Raw genomic sequence first — 18170 nt, 5'->3', positions numbered from 1 at the left:
ATGGGTATTAAATCCAGATTGCGGAAATCCCTGTTTATGCCCGGCTAGCCTCTCACCTCTCAGCCATTGAAATTCGGCTCAAGCAAATCGCAGCGCGACCTGACACCACTGCCGTCGGCTGGGTCAGCTGGTTTGGCTTATGCAGTCCGTAAGTCATGACTTGCCGTAATAACTGTAATAAATTACACCACTTGGTTTGAAGTGGCGCATTCCGCAATATGAAGGTTTGATTCTAATTATAGAATGTGTCAGTAGATATGTTCCTGTGTAATGCAGTTGTGTTCTGGTTTAAAGTACTTGTCAGAAATGATAGGTGGGGGGGGGGGGGGGGGATGGTGGACACGTAAGAATCTGGTACGCAGTATTTGCGAAAAGCAAGCGTGCTCTGTACAGGTAATCTGTGTTCTTGTGGGGCAGGGGCCATTTAAATGCAAATGAGCCCTGAGTCAGGAGAGTCTGCTATTCTTTGGGGGGGTGGGAGGCGTGGGATGCGGCAGACAGCAGGAGTCTCCGACCCCCTGCTGATGTGCAGCGTTTCAAATGTGGCTTGAAAATATCACGGCAGTTCGCTCTGTCTCTTTCGGACAATGAAGCATCTCCATCCATACCTTGAGTCGTTTGTGACACGCATCCTGTACGTCAGTGTTTCTCAGCCCAGTCCCCACGCCCTCCCCCCCCCCACCACTCCATGTTTTCGCTAGCTCCTAGGGGCTGCGAGCTGGTAGCTCCTCTGACTCAACCTGTCGAGTGCTGCATTAACACAGAGGTCATAGGTTCAAATCCCAGGGATGGCAAACAAATTGTAACCATTTTACTGCACGTTGCTGTGGTCAAAAGTGTCAGATAAATGTATTAGCATGTGAAATGGAAGGGAGCAAAAATGTGGGCTGTCGAATGGGGGGTACGGGAGCACTGGCTTGAGAAACACTGCCGTAAATGATCCAGACCTGGGAGTCAGTCTGTACGCTGGTTTTCTTTTCAGTTACTTGTCTAGCATCGATTTTCTCACCCACATCTGAGTCAAACCTGTCTCACCCACATCTGAGTCAAACGGCATTGGTGCATAATCACTGATTTAGACTGTGTCTGGATGGGAAATGCAAACATTTGGTGACTAAGTGAAGCAGGTCGACGCAAACATGACCCCAGCCTCCAAAAACAGCCCGACGCTCGGTTCGTCGGCGGCCCCAGCAGCCAGCATGGATAGCCGGTGTCTGGCTTCTGCTCTTGATGTAACAAGCAGTGGCACAGAAAGCCCAGCAGTTCTGGGGGTGTCTTTCCTTCTAGCGGGACCCTTGGCTCTTCCCGTTTCGGCCTTCGTTTGTACCGCTGGCCTGGAGTTCAAACCCCCCCATTGTCTAATCTCTTTGCACCATCATAATTAAACACGATTTGCTGTGTGTGATATCAGAGGCCTTACAGGGCGTGACACTGTTCAGGCCTTTGCCACCAGGGGGCGATCCTCCTTAACGTCCTGTAGCTTTGAATGATGAATGGATTGTTTAGCGGGCGACAGAGAGCCGCTGGCTGATTGCCAGGGCCTAAGCTCTATAGGTAGCATGACGCATGTGTGACCTGGAGTAACTGAGGAGAGACTATCATGCTCATTACATGTTTACGGTGCCCCCCAGTGGAGGGGTGCAGATGTTTTCCTGTACCAGCAGGTCACTGGGTAATGGGACCCTCTCTTGCCTCACAGGTGGTCTGGCCCTGGCGCTGGTCCAGTTCTTCTACGTGAAATACCTGGTGCTGTTTGGCCTGCCCGCTCTGCTGGCCCGACTGGATGGACTGGAGCCGCCCCCACAACCTCGCTGTGTCAGCACCATGTACAGCTTCACCGGGATGTGGAGGTGAGGTGAGGGGAGGGCTCTGCTGACCCTTGGCTCCTAGAGGAGACCAACAGGTGAAACCTGCGAGATGTAATGCAGTGCTGCGTATCGCCTGCAGGGGGCAGAGAAGGCAAAGGTTTTTTTATTATTAGAATTAGATTAACTACAGTATTACCAGTAAGAACCTATTTGCTTTGAAACAGAACTTAAAAGCCGTCAGTGTGCTGCTGCACATTAGCATAACCAGGGCTTGCCTTTGTTTATGTGTCGCATTCCCAAAATGCCATCATTCCAAGGCATCTTTGCCGCATTCGTGTTTTCGTCTTCATGTGATGCACTCATATCAAGAATACAAAATTTTTAATCGAAGGATCGTAATTTTTGTGGTTTCATTAGTAAGGATGATTTTAAATTGTTCTTGCCTGCAAGGTGCATTCTGGGTAAAGCCCCTCATTAACATGAGTGGTTAGGGACTGTCTGGCAGTTGCAGGTGCCCCTGGTGTTTCTCCTTGGAACAGAAACACAGCGTGTGTTCGGATCCCTCCCGTCACGTGTGGCCCTCTCTTCTCTGTCATCCTCGCTCTTTATCTGTACGACCCTGTTGCCGAGGTCACGACGTGTCATAGAAGGTGCCGCATCATGGCAGTCCATCCATCCATACATCCATCCATCCATCCATTTTCCAAACCGCTTATCCTACTGGGTCGCGGATCATGGCAGTCAGACCTCAGATTTCTCAGTGATCCCAGTGCCTGTCAGAACATCATGAATTCCCATGCCCTTGAACTGTTTTTCTTCAGAGATATTGTACCCCATGACGCGCTGGTGTTAATGCCCCTAAGGGTGGGGGTGTGGAGGGGGGGCTTATTTCCACACAGCTAATGCAACAAAACCCTGCATCACGTTGGGCTGGAAAACTGCTGTGTAGCCTTCTGCTATAGAGTAATAGATATCTAAGAAGTGTTTTGGTGGTTTTGGTGGGCAGGTTTGAATGTCTGGTGGCACGTTGTTCACTGGCTCGTTTTAGTAGTAGTTTTGCGTTCATGCTGGTGTTCATCTTTGGACCGAACGCAAAGTTCACCTTTGCCTTCTGTTACAAAAACGGCATTGCATAAAAATAGGGCTTGGACGTTATCTTAGGAAAATTTAGCATTTGACATCATGACGCATAATGATTTGTTTTTCCTCTGTTCTCGGTCCTTTATGTTTGGCCCTTAATGAATTTGCATAGATTGTTACATGGGGGGATTTTGGAAGACTAGCAGTGACTGTCAGGTCTGATAGTTCAGAAAAGAATTATTTCTTCAATAGTCAATTCTGATAATACATTGGCCCCGTCTTGCATTAGGAGGATTTCAAGGTTCACAAGTCATCTGTGAAGCTGCACATTGAGATGTGATTCACTGTATACATTCTCATGCTGTTCCCCTCCCTTTTGCTACATGCGTTCTCATGGTGTTCCCCCCTCTTTTGCTGCATACGTTTTCGTGCTGTTCCTCCCCTTCACTTCATACGTTCTCGTGCTGTTCCCCCCTCTTTTGCTGCATACGTTCTTGTGCTGTTCCCCCCTCTTTTGCTGCATACGTTCTTGTGCTGTTCCCCCCTCTTTTGCTGCATACGTTCTCGTGCTGTTCCCCCCTTCTTTTGCTACATGCGTTCTCATGGTGTTCCCCCCTCTTTTGCTGCAAACGTTCTCGTGCTGTTCCCCCCTCTTTTGCTGCATACGTTCTTGTGCTGTTCCCCCCTCTTTTGCTGCATACGTTCTCGTGCTGTTCCCCCCTCATTTGCTGCATACGTTCTCGTGCTGTTCCCCCTCTTTTGCTGCATACGTTCTCGTGCTGTTCCCCCTCTTTTGCTGCATACGTTCTTGTGCTGTTCCCCCTCTTTTGTTGCATACGTTCTCGTGCTGTTCCCCCCTCTTTTGCTGCATACGTTCTCGTGCTGTTCCCCCCTCTTTTGCTGCATACGTTCTCGTGCTGTTCCCCCCTCTTTTGCTGCATACGTTCTCGTGCTGTTCCCCCCTCTTTTGCTGCATACGTTCTCGTGCTGTTCCCCCTCTTTTGCTGCATACGTTCTCGTGTTGTTCCCCCTCTTTTGCTGCATACGTTCTCGTGCTGTTCCCCCCTCTTTTGCTGCATACGTTCTCGTGCTGTTCCCCCCTCTTTTGCTGCATACGTTCTCGTGCTGTTCCCCCCTCTTTTGCTGCATACGTTCTCGTGCTGTTCCCCCCTCTTTTGCTGCATACGTTCTCGTGCTGTTCCCCCCCCTTCACTTCATACGTTCTCGTGATGTTCCCCCCTCTTTTGCTGCATACGTTCTCGTGATGTTCCCCCCTCTTTTGCTGCATACGTTCTCGTGATGTTCCCCCCTCTTTTGCTGCATACGTTCTCGTGATGTTCCCCCCTCATTTGCTGCATACGTTCTCGTGCTGTTCCCCCCCTTCACTTCATACGTTCTCGTGATGTTCCCCCCTCATTTGCTGCATACGTTCTCGTGCTGTTCCCCCCTTTTTGCTGCATACGTTCTCGTGCTGTTCCCCCCTCTTTTTCTGCATATGTTCTCATGCTGTTCCCCCCTCTTTTTCTGCAAACATTCTCATGCTGTTCCTCCCCTATTTTGCTGCATATGTTTCAGATTTTTTTTGAGGTAATAGTTCAGATATTAGTACTGATTAACGACTTATAATGATGATAATGGATAATGATGGAAACGTGAGAGCCGCAGCTTCTTCTCGGTTAAGTCTGAGTTCTCTGCCAGCCATGAATGCATTGCTTGATTCGAGAGGAAACAAGCTCCTTATATCCACCCTTTTACGCTACGTACCTATTGTTCTTTGCGTGTTCCACTGATGCAGTGCAATCAGAGCCAACGTTCGGTCTTTATCAGCAAGATCCACTGAATTTCTCTTAACAGACGGAACTTGATCTGTGCTAAAGGGCAATGAATCTGCAGGGTCACCTTGTATTAGCCATCCTCACCGGTGGAGGAGGTTCGTAGCCTTCAAGGTTAGCGTTCAGGCGGTGATGTTACAGGTAGCTCTTGTCAAAAGTAGGATAGTGAGCCCCTAATGTATTTGGTGTTTTAAAAGGCATTTCATGTGCTTAGAACCTCCTTTGAAGCATTGTTGTATTTTGTGTATTTCATCTGTGGTGGGAAGGGCAGCCTTTCATGAAGGTTGAGCATCTGTGTTTCTTTCGCATCTTTAATCTTTGAGGAAACTTTGGGTGACAGTCCCTGCAGAAACTGGGGTTAAAAGCCTCGCTCAAGGACCCAGCAGTGATATCACTCTGCTGACCACCAGCGACCTTCCGATCACAGAACTGACCCGCTAAGCCGCGTATCACCCCCCTGCACTGCAATTACGTAAGTGACTAAGAACTCAGGAGAGCAGCGAGGGACTTTATTGTTGTGTATTGCTGCAAATGGCAATGCCTTAACCGGCTCTCGAAAGCGACATGGACCCCCACTAAATGATTACAGACACTGGCGGTCACCATGCTGGCCTGTGCGTCTCGGTCTGTCGATATCGGCCTGTGAACCAGGCCGTCCGCAAACCGGCACTCACCGGCTCCACTGCGCTCGTTTAAACTTTATTGCCTTCTTATGAAGTTCCCTCTCAGCCTGGGTCTCGTTAGTATGATTAATATTAGAGGGAAAAAAAGCTGGGTCTTAATGAGAAGCTAATTAACTTTTTTATTTGCTATTTAGGGTCTGGAGTTAGCCATAATTTCTAGTAATTTCCATAAGGCTTTGCTTCAGTGAAAAGCGTATCTCCGCTTTGTTTTTGATATATTTTCTGTCGGTCCAGGTTAAGTTGCCTTTGCGGCTAATTTATTTATTATTTTCTGTGTTTTCAGTGTTGCAACTGTTATACAGTGTAAGCCGATAATAGAATTGTAAAGTGAAATAAAATGTGAACAATTATCCTGTTTTCAGGCCAAGTGTTGCAAAGTGTAGATTGATTGTTTGACAGTTTCTGATTGTCAGTGAAACACTGAGACCAGTTTGTGTGCCGACAGACCTTTTGAAAAGTTCCCGTAGCATTTTTACACTAATGTGTTGCAGTGTAGTTACAGTAATACAGTTAATATCAAATGCCACAGCACATGGGATGAATTATTAAATGCCATTAATTGTGCATAAACTTGATTAAATGCCATAACCACTGCACTCCTTCAGCCTCGAAGGCCGCTTGGATCAGGTCACATTGTGGTCCTGTCTGGGCTCATGGATCAGGCTGACCTCCTGCTCCGGGGAGGGATGCTAACGCTCGATGGATACTAACATACTTTGCACATTTATGGTTAATTGCCGTTTATTATGTATGGTGACTTTATTACTATGTAAATGTCTTTTTGTAAATGTGTTTATATTCTTTACGGTGGTCTGTCTGTCTGCCCTGTCTGTCTGCCCTGTCTGTCTGCCCTGTCTGTCTGCCCTGTCTGGCTGCCTGTCTGGCTGCCTGTCTGTCTGGCTGTCTGGCTGCCTGTCTGTCTGGCTGTCTGCCTGTCTGTGTCTGCCTGCCTGCCTGTCTGTGTCTGCCTGTCTGTGTCTGCCTGTCTGTCTGTCTGTGTCAGCCTGTCTGTCTGGCTGCCTGCCTGTCTGTGTCTATGGCTGTCTGTCTGTGTCTATGCCTGTCTGTCTGTTTCTGTCCATCTGCATGTCTGTCTGCCTGCCTGTCTGTGTCTATGCCTGTCTGACTGTTTCTGTCCATCTGCATGTCTGTCTGTTTGTCTGTCTGTCTGTGTCTCTGCCTGCCTGTGCATGTCTGCCTGCCTGTCTCTGCCTGCCTGTCTGTCTGTGTCCCTTTGTCCTCAGCTGTGACAGGTTACAGAGCCCCATCAATTCCTTTAAACTTCCTCTCTGGGCAGCTCCAGCTGACACCTGCTCGGCACCCCTTTGGGCCCGGATGTAGCGTCGCTCTGACTTAATGTGCTCTGATTTATCTCTCAGAAGCCTGCGCTGCTCAGGCTTCCCCTGCCATGTCCGTGATTAATAGGCCCTATTGTTGGTACTCACCAGACATCCCAGACACGTCTTGAGGATATAGGCCAGGCTTTGCATGGCTGGTTAAAACTGCCACCTGGGTTAAGATGTGGTTAACTGCTGCTAATCGGAGCTTTTTCTGGTACGGAGTTTGGGCCGAGTCACTTTTTTATTGAGTGAAAATGTAGAGCCCGACATGGGGTTGGAACCCACGACTTTGGTGTGAGAGCACACACATGCTGCACCCGGCAAGTCACCGCGGATGTGTCCCTGGAGGATGTTCCAGGAAGTGCCTGTAATCCTCAAACAAGACACTCAGGATCGCTGTTTTCCAGAAGCTTGTCCGCGAGTCTGGAAACGGCAGGTTCACGGTGCCGCCACATGACACTGTGTGAAATACCCCCTGCCCCCCCCCCCCCCCCTTCGCTGAGCGGGTAGCAATAATCAGCACTGGTGGGTGAGATCTGAGCATTATCTAATGGGGCTTTGCTTGATGATTATTGAATTATTTATGCAGCAATTATGCATTTTAATAACATGACACAAATAATCCAGAAGCTGACACATGGGGGGGGGGTGTGGGGGGGGTGTTTTCTCTGTCTACTGACCAGTGGCACTAACACACCTGTCCAGATGTGTTAACTAGTGGCTGGAAAAGCTGGTTAACTGTTCCGGGGATAAGCTAGTGCTTTGGAAGCTAGAAAAGGCTACAATACTGAAACTTTTTTTTTTAACATCTCTGCATTTGACTGCATTGAAATTGTTTTTGCATTTATTGGGGACTAAAAAATGAGAGCTTTTTATATGAGGCACATAATAACCAAGCGGAGAGAAGTGCTTAAATTAGTTTGCTGCTTTAGTGCTCAGAAAGCTGTGGCCTCATTAGATTTCAGATTGTCGTGGGATTAATTAATATCATTACTTGCAGCTGTTGATGTTTCGGGCCTCTTCAGCTTTGTGTCTGTGCTGCTGCAGTCAGTCATGAGTGGCTTTTGAGTTCCCAGCGTTACGTAAGTCCGCAGTCAAGCAAAAAAATAAAAAGGTGACGAAACAAACTTTTTAGTGTAGTTTTGTATAGTCTGGGCTATTCGTATGTGCCCATGTTTGGGCTTCCTGAAGTGGCATGAAAATTATTTTGATCGTTAAGCTTTTAATATGCCGGACCGTGTGTCGTATGAGAGTAGAGTCTGATATCAGAAATCTTGTCTTGCAGGCACTTTGACGTGGGACTGTACCGCTGGCTCTTACGGTGAGTTACATCTGCTTTCCTGCGCTCCAGCTCATCGATGTATTAATGTCGGAGTCGATACACGTTGTCCATTTACATGCTTGACGCTTCCCTTTCACTGTGATGTGCTGTTTGACGGAATCCCCATGGAAAGACTGCCTTCAGGGTCTTCATGTCATCTGTACCTGAAACAGTTCAGTTAAAAAATTGAAAAGTTCAGTTTTGTTAGTATTTATTTACCCGCCCATCAAATGTCACAGGATCGTAGTAAAATGAGATGCAATTAAACGAAGAGGTGAGTATCTTTATTTTCAGGATTGACTGTGTTAATGAATTCGCAGTCAGCAGTACCGACTGGGATAGCCCCTCTGTTTTGGCCAGGGGGTCGACAGGCGGGCGGGAGAACAGGAAAATGTACTTTTAAAGGTCAGCTGTCAGGAGACAATCGACCCATCTAATAACGAGTGAAGTCCAGACCCGCTTTGGTCTCCATAGCGATCCCACATCAACAACTTGTACCTGTTTTTTTTCCCTCTTTCTCTTTGCCGGTCTGCTGAGACCGAATGCGTTCGAGACGCCATGTACCTGTACGGAATGTCACCGGCTGTACAGCACAATGGGGTGGGGATGGGGGAGGGGGGGGCAGATCTCTGTGCTGCTGGGTGACAGTTGAGCCAGCATCTAGTTACCCGCACAGGTGGGTGGTCTGCTGGAAAGATCCAATTGTCCTGTGTACAGGAATGTTAACAGCTGTCTCTTTGGTGTTGGGCCTAAATTAGTGTGTGCTTCGCCACCGATTGCATTTATAAAGGTCAGTTATTTTTACTTGTTAGCAAAGGCTCAGACTGTGTTATAATTTGCTAATTAAACGCAGTGTAACATATTTCAATGTGATCTGTGAAGGTAAAGGTGTCGCAGGAGGGCCTGTGGTCGGCTTGTTCTTTCTCGATCTCCCTTCTGCTTCTGAGAAACTCTGAGGACGCCGTCACCATCACCCTTGACGCGTCGCGAGTCCCGCAGCTGTCCTCTCGTCGTTTTTCTCCGTGTCGATCTGCCTTCCCATGCGTCGGCTGCGGATGCCGGCTGGCCCTGCTTAGACGAGCAGGGTCTTTGTACTAACTGCAGAAAATGCAGCCAGAAGAGTCTGTTCTCCAGCAGACGGGCAGTGTGACTCTGGGCTTTGATTAGATGCTTTCGGCATTAGAAGACGTCGTTCTGAAATAGCTGTACTTCTGACATTGTCCATGTTCAGTGAAATTTCGTTTCTTCCCGTCGCCAAACCCAGGATGACGCTGTTCCCCGCGTCTATATAACAGGAGGCGCGTTTATGCAAGATGTCACTTTGTAGGAATGGGGTTTGCACACATCATGTCGGCTTGGTGAAGCGGCTCAGTCGGAACCTGCTGTGGTCTCCATGGACCCTGTTACCATGGAGGCCAGCGCAGGGAGTGTATAATTAGCGAAGTTTTAAAGTAAGTTATATACTTTCCTGAAGGAAAAGCTTTGTCATCCTATGATTTCTGATGAATTTCAAACGTAAAAATGTTTTTTTAGGCTTGTGCAACAGGTGCTTTGCAATACTTATTCATTCATCTGCATCCAGTGCAAGGAACAACTGTATGATAGCAGATAAGTAGGGGTTAGCAGTAGACTGCAGTAGTGCAGCTGTCTTTGCGAAGCTCACTGTCTCTGTAATGGACGCGTAGTCCTGTGGTGTGTTGGACAGCCCCCCCGCTCCCTCTCCTGCATGGGTGTCCCTGCGCTCGGTGGGGCCCTGTTTCCCCTCAGGGCTGGTTGCAGGGCTCCTGCAGGCATGCGGCATCTTTACTCTGACCTTTGCCTGCAGTCTTGCAGTTCAGTTCCTGCTTCAAACGGGGTAAACGCATCCGAGTATTTGATACCCACCTCCCCCACTGTACTTATGATGCATGAAATGGTAAAAAAAGCCAAAAGGGATTAAGAATGGGGAGGGACTTAGTCTCTCGGGGTGCGTGTAAGTAATGACCTGTCAGTTGTATAGCCTTTCCAAGGGGCTTAGATAGCTGCAGATTAGCATCTGCGCTTCACTGTGATTTTGTGTACCTGCAACAAGACCCTTTAAAGGGACTCCTACGGTAAATATATGGGGGGGGCACACTGTGAAAATGCTCCCCGGTTGGGAGTTTATGCAGCCGGCCTGTTGGCTGTTTGTAGGGGAGCGGTGCCACTCACAGGACACTGACGCCGGCAGTTAGGGTGCTATTTGAATGAATGAAAGGATGAATATTACTTTTGTATAATTCTTTTCAAGACACTCAAAGTGCCTTACAGAAGCAATAGTGACTTCAACCTCCACCACTGCGTAGCAGCCGCCTGGGCGATGTGCTGACAGCCATTCTGCACCGGTACGCTCACCAATCAGTAACTAAGGTGGTGAAGGGGCAGGAGAAAATTCACCAATTAGATACAGTGGATGATTAGGAGGCCAGATTTGATAGGGCCACAGTGGGCAGTGTTAGCCTGGGCATCGGGGTACCACCCCTACTCTTTCCCAAGATGGCCAAGAATCTTTTTTACCTCGATTTTACGTATCATCTACATTTTTACAGCACAGTGTTCCCGTTACTGGCCTGCAGCATTGGAGTCTGTGCAGACCAAAGGGTGAGCTAACCTGTCAGCCACACTCTCTGCATCGTAGCTACTTACCACCACTCAAGCCATGCCCCCTATTGGCCACATACAGTTATTACATTAAAGGATCGGGGGGGCCCAGAGATTTGAGTCGAGCCCCGGAGACAACAATTTGTCTCCTCTTGGTCCCTGTCTTTCATGCTTCATACCCGTCATACAGCTTGGCCTCAAATCCCGTTCAGTGTCATTGCTGTAATGGGTGGTTTTTCAATTATTTTTTTTTCTTTCTTTCTGTAAGCTTCTGTATCCAAACTGTATGGCCGTCCCTGACATTGACACTCCTTACTACCCCGGGGACCCCTCCTGCATTCGGAGACACGCACGCGTCCCCCCGACCCCAGTATCTCCCAGGGTGTCCCCCTCCCCCTTCATATTCGGCGGTCATGTTTCCATTTCTGCAGAAACGGTGCATCATTCTGTCCCGGCAGGACGGCCTCAAATAAAACAACGTTTGATCAGCCGTGTATTTGCATCTCCCTGTTATTCCGCTGCATTATGGGACACGGTCTCAGATGAATGGATTATTTCTTGCAATATTTTCTTTTTTTTTGTGCGCGAGGCTCCAAACCCCATTGGCCTAAATATGCGCATAAGAATGAACGCATAATCCCGTTGGCTCAGTTCCCTTTTGTTTTAGTGTCTGCGTGTGCTTTTTTTCTTTCCTGGTCTTTTGTACTCGCGCAGGCTTGCACGCTGCTAGGTGCCCTGTGCAGCACACGGGCATCGGGAGCAGCGCCTCACTGCACTCTGGCTACACACCTGTGTAAAGAACAGAACCTGTTAGCCCATGACTCCACACGTCGTGCTGCCAGTGCTGCTCCGCCATTCAAGTGAACCGCCATTACTGAAAGAAGCTTAGAATCTGCAGGGTGTTTTCATTTATAAATATCGTATTTCTTTATTTAGTCATTCACTGTCGCCTAACCCTGTCTTACAGGTGAGAGCTGAATAAGTTGCGGTTATGTTGCTGGTCCTTAAATACATCTCTGCGGTACCCCCCCCCCCCCCCCCCCCCATCTGCATGGTTATGGTTCGGTCCATTCAGCTGACCACACCCCCCAACTCCTTCAGTCTATTTTACAAGCTTGGTCTGGATATTGTAAGATAAAAAAATATACTCTGAACCCAGCCTGTTGTTCATTAGTGTCATTAGTGTCATTAGTGACGGACATATCACATGCTGTAACCAGGATCATTCACACCCCACCCCACCCCCGCACTTGTGTACATATCTCTGTACATTTTGTACATATCTCTGTACATCTTTATTTATTTCCAAAACTTTTGTACATTTGTATTTATATCTTTGTGTATCTACCTGCTCCTATTGTTCTATATTACGTTTTTGTGCAAGAGCTCTGTAACACCTAAATTTCTCATTCGTGGGATAATAAAGGTTTATTCTATTCTATTCTATTCTATTATAGAGGTTGAAAAATGAATGCTTAATGCTAATGACAGCAACACTCTCTTAGGGCAGTGTTCCTCTAACTGGTCCTGGAGGACCCCCCCCAGCAAAAAAATGTAGCCTGTCTGACAGAGAGTTTAGTGGGGCCTAAAACATGGGCCGCTATGGGGTTTTGGGCCGTGTTGAGAAATGCTGTCTGAGGGTCAGACCTGGGGGCAGAGGGTGGGCCGGTGGTCACTGTTAATGGGTCTGCACGTCTGGTAGCGCGTGACCAGCCCCCCGGCCGCCCCTGTCCATTAGCCTGGTCACAGTGTTGAGGTACCGGCCTTCAACCCCCCCCCCCGGGCTTGTAGTCTGCTTTGATGTTCACTGAGCCCTGGACTGGTGTTAAAGGACAGAAATAGTAAAGGCAGGATAGGCACTAGTAAGGGCACAAGATAAAGTAAATTAACAAGACATTGTAGAATACAATCAAATAAATAAAAATGAAAATAAATAAATGATAAAAATACAAAAAACCTGAGACCTCATGAAAAATGCGCCCTCAAGTGGCGACCTGTGAAAGGTCCTGACCTGTGGGTATTTCATCCTTAGCAGGACTCCCTTTGGCGCCGGTTGAAGCCAACGGTCGAGTATCAGGTCTGGTTTGTAAAAGGCGGTGAAGTGAGAGTCTTTGCGAATATGCAGAAATGAAAGTATTCTGATGTACCTGAACTCATGCTTGTGTAAATGGAAAATACTTTTTTAAAAAAAAATAATAATACATAAATATAATGATTAACTGTTGTTAATGGCCTGTCTCTCTTTCATATCGCTCAGTGGAAAAAGTATGGAGCCTATTTGAAATTCAGATATGGCATCTGGCTGACTTCTGAAAAGCACATCTCGTTCAGTCCAGCTCAGTCGTGTTACAAACAAACCTCCGTTAGATCACATCCCTTCCCCTGAATGCTGGTCTTGGCTGAACCCATGTGAAACGTGCTGAGCTGAATATAACCTAGAGAGGTGAATGTCATGTCATGACACCTGGTCATGTGACTGCACACATCCAATCAGGGACGGTAGCATATCGAGAGCTGCTTTAACCGTGCACTTGCTGTGTGCTTTGGATGTTGTTGAATGAAACGTGTTCGTCATGGTCGGTCTAAGCTGTTTGGTGTCAGCTAGTGACTCCGTACCATTAAATGATGCTGCCATTTGCCGGTGGTGGAGGGCAGCGCTGCGCTGATTTATATTTCCAATGCATTTCATTAATTTCTTCGCTCTTATTGAAAAATCAAAGCAGATCAGCCCTTGAATGAGGGTCGTGGGATGAGATGCCAGATTCTCGTCCCAGCACACTCTTGTGCTCCGTTGACTAATCATTGTGGGAGGCGATTCCATGGTGCTGGTTCCCAGTCCGCTAAGGAATAAGCTTCCTGCCGCTTAGGGTGGATTAAAACACAAGCCTCACCGAGGACGGCGCGACATCTCGGGGTGATCAGTGTTGTTCGCTGAATCCCTGACTCTGGAGAATTGTCTCCGCAGATGGTTAAACATGGTTGGTTGTTGCTCTCTAGTCCTGTTTTCTTGGTTGAAAGACAGGTGATTTAGGTTGTGATTTGGATTCTGTTTTAAGCAGGCTTTCCCCAATGCAGAAGAAAATGGCGGAGCTAGCGATTTGTTTTTCTGTATCCGATACGTTTTTAAAGCGAGGAGTGCAGGCGGCTGGTCCGACTGGATCAGTGCAGGAGGTCCCATCAAGCACTGGTTAGGCACCATGCCACCTTTTCCTCCCCTTGTTGTTCAAACCAAGAAGCAGGAGCTTTTTCTACCACCCTGAAAGAGGGTTTCATGTGTCGGCACTGTAGCGTTACCGCGAATTTTGTATTCACACAAAATAAAAAATAAATTCCGCAGTCTAATGAGGTGTTACTTAACGTGACCCACTTCTTGAGAGCATTCAACCAAAGACTCAATACCTTTTCTTTTTGTTACACCCTGCTGTAATTTGTAGCTTATTACGCCTATTAAGAATGCTAGCGAGTTTTTTAAACAGATTTAGAGCATTTTTGTTTGCTTGTAATGAGGGGTTTTGTAAATCGCTAGCCCTTGTACAGAGATATGCAGGTGTCTGTTGGCTCTGGGAAATAGGTTCAAGCCTTCAAAACAGCTCACTCAGAATGCTGCCCTCCCCAGCAGTGACGATTCGGCTTAATGACACATGAATGAAGAGTCGGCTCAATAGGAGCCTTTAGGTATCCTTGCTCTTGCAAGAACCTGGCGCTGCATCGGTTGTGGTTCTCAGTTCTTTAGAAATGAGGCATACATTCCACACATGGTCCTGACCCGGTTTCATTTAATAAACTACAAGGAACGCTGGCAGCTGCAAACATACATTTTGTTGTTTCAATAAATATTCAACATTTACTTATTGTTTTTTTGTTTTGAAGTTCAAATATAAATTGTATAAAAATACTACGTCCAGTGAGCCTTTTGCTGTTAGCAAAATCCTTGTGAGACCAGAACTTAAAGAGGACTGATCTTGAGATTCTCCAAGACCGGTGTTTGAGCATTCCATGTTGACGGCGCAAAATCACTATGGAAACTTGGAGCCAATACAGCATGTGCTTCATTACCCTCATCAACCAGTCCCATCTTTCCTCTCCCAATTGGGCCTCACTCCCCCTCCTTTCCTATTGTTTAATTGAACTGTCGAATAGTTTTTCCACTCCTTTACCCCAAGAAATCGTTAAGCAGTCTTTAAATCGGTTCCACCGAGACGTTTTTTTGCCGTCACGCTTATCGATGGCGGAAGGAGCTGAGGCAGGTGGGGGAGCTGCCCTGTTTCTCACTGATCCAGTGCGTTTTAGCCGCCGGCGAAGATGGTGGGGGGGGGAAGCTGGACGGCGCTGATCTGGTGAAGTTTCAAAGTGGGTGAAAATGTTAGGCTGGCCAGACCTGTATCCATATAAACATGCAAAATATCTAAGTACATGCATTTTCTTTCTAATGCTCATTTGTGTGCAATATGTTTGTCATCTTACGTTTGCATGTGAGGCTCAAAACATACAGCTGTATAAGTACCGTATTGACCTACACTGTGCCCTGATTATGGTCATGATGTTTTGCTATGGTGCTTCAGGGTCATAGCAGGAGAGACATACTGTATAAATATGTAGCACAGCCGCTAATCTCCCTTGATGCTAACAGAGCCCCCGTTGCACGTGCGCCCGCCCCCCAGGTACATCTACCTCCCTCTGGGGGGATCTCGGAAGGGCCGTCTCCACACGGCGCTGTCCACCTGCCTGGCCTTCGCCTTCGTCTGTTTCTGGCATGGCGGCCATGACTACCTGCGGAATTGGGCCCTGATGAACTGGGCCAGCCTGACAGTGGAGGCCGCGACACGAACTCTCCTCTCCTCATCCCACGCGTCCGTGGCGATTGTGCGTGAGCCCGCATGGCGCCAGACCTCCCCCAGCCGCTTCTGTGTCACCATTTAGAGGATAAGATGTCCTTTATTTATTTTGCCAACTCTGTCAGTCACACATAAATCCATAATATTATAGTACAAAACACATAACACAAATAACACATAGTAGGTAATTATTATTATTATTATTATTGCTACTAGTTGTTATTGTGTGATTATTATTACTGTTATATGCTGAACCTGGGGGTGTAAATATATCACTGTAGCCTGCAGAATGTGTTATACATTTACATAAGTGTGAAATATGGAAATATTTATCTTGGTGATCTTAAACATGCTTTGCAAATCTCTTGCTCCATGTTTAATTTTGCCATGGGTAATTCTATGATTTTTTTTTAGGTGGAAGGCATAAGAGAGGCTATAATTTATACAGAGGGACCTTATGTTTTCTATGTTTTTGGTAGGTGGGAGACAGGAGAAAGAGCTCTCTGGTTGCCAATCAGCTTCTAGCGGAGCTCTCTACCCCTGTGCTCCTGCCCCTGTGCTCCTGCCCCTCGTCTTTGGGGCTACCTGGTATGTGTGTAGCCATGCTACCAGTGAAAAGGTTTCCGGTTTCTTACTCTGGGAAGGAGATGGTTTGTCTGATCCCGTCCATCAGGCCAGTGTGCCTCCGTGACACGGTGATGGATGATTTGCTAGAATGTTCCTCCCAGCTCGCTGTCACTGTCTCGGGATGGTTATTAAAAAATGCACCCTGCTAAGCGAACTCATAAGGGATGATTTTTAACTTGATCGCATTTCAGAAAATTGAAGCAGACTGGTTTATTTCTGCTGCACACCTGCAATCTGTGGCAAAGAATGGGATTTACTCAGATTTGCTCAGTTTAAGATTGATTTGAAATTGAAATTGTATATCGTATTGGACATGATTTAGTCCAATTAGGGTGAAGCTGATTGAAACTGGAATCATGAATTTAGCATGTAGCTCTACTACCACTGAGGTCCCCTTGATGGGGTATTCTTGGGGTCCTAGCTGTAGGTTATGTCCGGAGCCCCTGCAGCTCCTGTGAAGAACCTCCTTACCCTTTTAGATGGCTAACTATGGGTCTCTGTGGCCACAGCAGCACTGCCTGTCCCCGCCCATGAGAAGACGAGCTCAGGCATTCCTCTCGGCCTTCTCCACTGCCATGCTCATCCTGTCCAACCTGGTCTTCCTGGGAGGGAACCACGTCGGCAGGATCTTCTGGAAGCGCGTCTTCATTCACGGTGAGTGGTCTGGCATGCACAGCCTCGTTTCCCAAGATGCACTTGGTTTTCTTTGTCTTGAGCCCAATATCTGTCAGTTTATATTAAGGACATGTAATATTGTGGAAACAAGCACTTTATTGCAAACATTCATTTTTAATTGTGTCATGGCTTTCCCCCCCAATCATCATACTTCCAACTGTAAGGTGTAACTCTTACTATCTGGCTAAAATTTAAACTGTATTGTTAATTGCATGCATCGTTGAGGCATCCTGTGATTTTCATTGTCGTTGTATATATTTGTCATCACATTTATTTGTTGTGACTTCGAAAAAAATAATTACCAGACGTTTACTAGGTTCGGCATCCATCTCCCTGGTCGTGTGTGAATCCGACGAATGTAATATATTGCAGCCTAATGGATCTGTCGTTTTCTGTGAATGATGTGATGCCATTGATCAGAGATGTAATGGACTGGAGCATTGTGGGTTATTGCTATGGCGTCAGGCGGGGCGCCGTCTGGTTATATTGTGGAATGGAATCTATAACTTATAAATAATCCCCTTCGGTCTAAGTGACACCCCAGAGCCGTTCCGCACATAGCACTTGAGTAGTCCTTAAAACTTCGGGGAGGGGGTAACTGCTGTTGTGACTCCTCAGCCTCCGCAGGCCCAGGTGTGTTGAGGGTCTCTGCAGTGAGCAATCGCTATGTGGAGAGTGACTGCTGAGGGTCTGAGTTACTTACTTTATAGACTTATGTCAGCTTAATGGTTCTTATTCCCCCCCCAACACCCCACGGTGAGCCCCGCTGGTCTATATGCAGGGCCTCCAACATCTCACGACACTGTAAATGCCCACAGTTAAATATAACTGAACCTCTTCGTACCCCAGGCAACAGAGCGAAGGTGCCATGCGATGTTATGCAACCGCTGATTTTCCAGGCGCCCTTGTAGGTGTGTGACTTGTGAATATGCATCTCTTACTTTTCCCCTCCGCGATGAAGGATTCTTGAGTTGTCTCCAGGATCTGGCTGTACGTACCTAGTGCAGCAGCGTCTTTTTGTACTTCCGTAGCGACGAAACCTTGCATAACATAAGGAAGGATAAGAAAAAATCCGCGATGATGGCGAGGAGGCCATGTTGATGGTAATTACGCCACTGGCCTTCCAGAAACATGCCTTCGTTTTCTGTGAGCTTTCGGTTAAGTTCCATGAAACTGACCCTTTGGTTGAAACGGGTCCGCACTCCGCCTTGGCTCACGAAAGCGTGAAGCAATTTCCCGCAGTTCATGGACGGAATGGACCCCCACTGCACTGTCGCCTGTTAGGAATGTCGCAGCCACCCCCCTCAGCCCCCCCCCCCCGCCCCCAACATCTTCACCTTGATGTAATCC

At 47.4% G+C, this 18170-nt stretch overlaps 1 protein-coding gene across 6 annotated transcripts in view; it reads left to right on the top strand.

Annotated features, from left to right (window-relative positions):
* The window catches only part of hhat (hedgehog acyltransferase), a 43008-nt gene that overhangs the window by 13613 nt on the left and 11225 nt on the right, over positions 1-18170 (top strand). For 3 of the 6 annotated variants that reach the window (XM_049006661.1, XM_049006662.1, XM_049006667.1), the window contains 5 exons: positions 1700-1850; positions 8029-8064; positions 15345-15546; positions 15998-16106; positions 16655-16799. In XM_049006661.1, coding sequence (XP_048862618.1) covers positions 1700-1850; positions 8029-8064; positions 15345-15546; positions 15998-16106; positions 16655-16799 — 643 coding nt within the window. The remainder of the gene's footprint in view (positions 1-1699; positions 1851-8028; positions 8065-15344; positions 15547-15997; positions 16107-16654; positions 16800-18170) is intronic. The other 3 variants (XM_049006663.1, XM_049006666.1, XM_049006664.1) reach the window with 3 other exon arrangements.

The sequence above is a fragment of the Brienomyrus brachyistius genome, chromosome 3, assembly GCF_023856365.1.
Source record: "Brienomyrus brachyistius isolate T26 chromosome 3, BBRACH_0.4, whole genome shotgun sequence".
In the NCBI taxonomy this organism is placed as follows: Eukaryota; Metazoa; Chordata; class Actinopteri; order Osteoglossiformes; family Mormyridae; genus Brienomyrus; species Brienomyrus brachyistius.
Note: the sequence above shows the minus strand (reverse complement) of the source record. Positions and strands in the feature narration are given on the sequence as shown.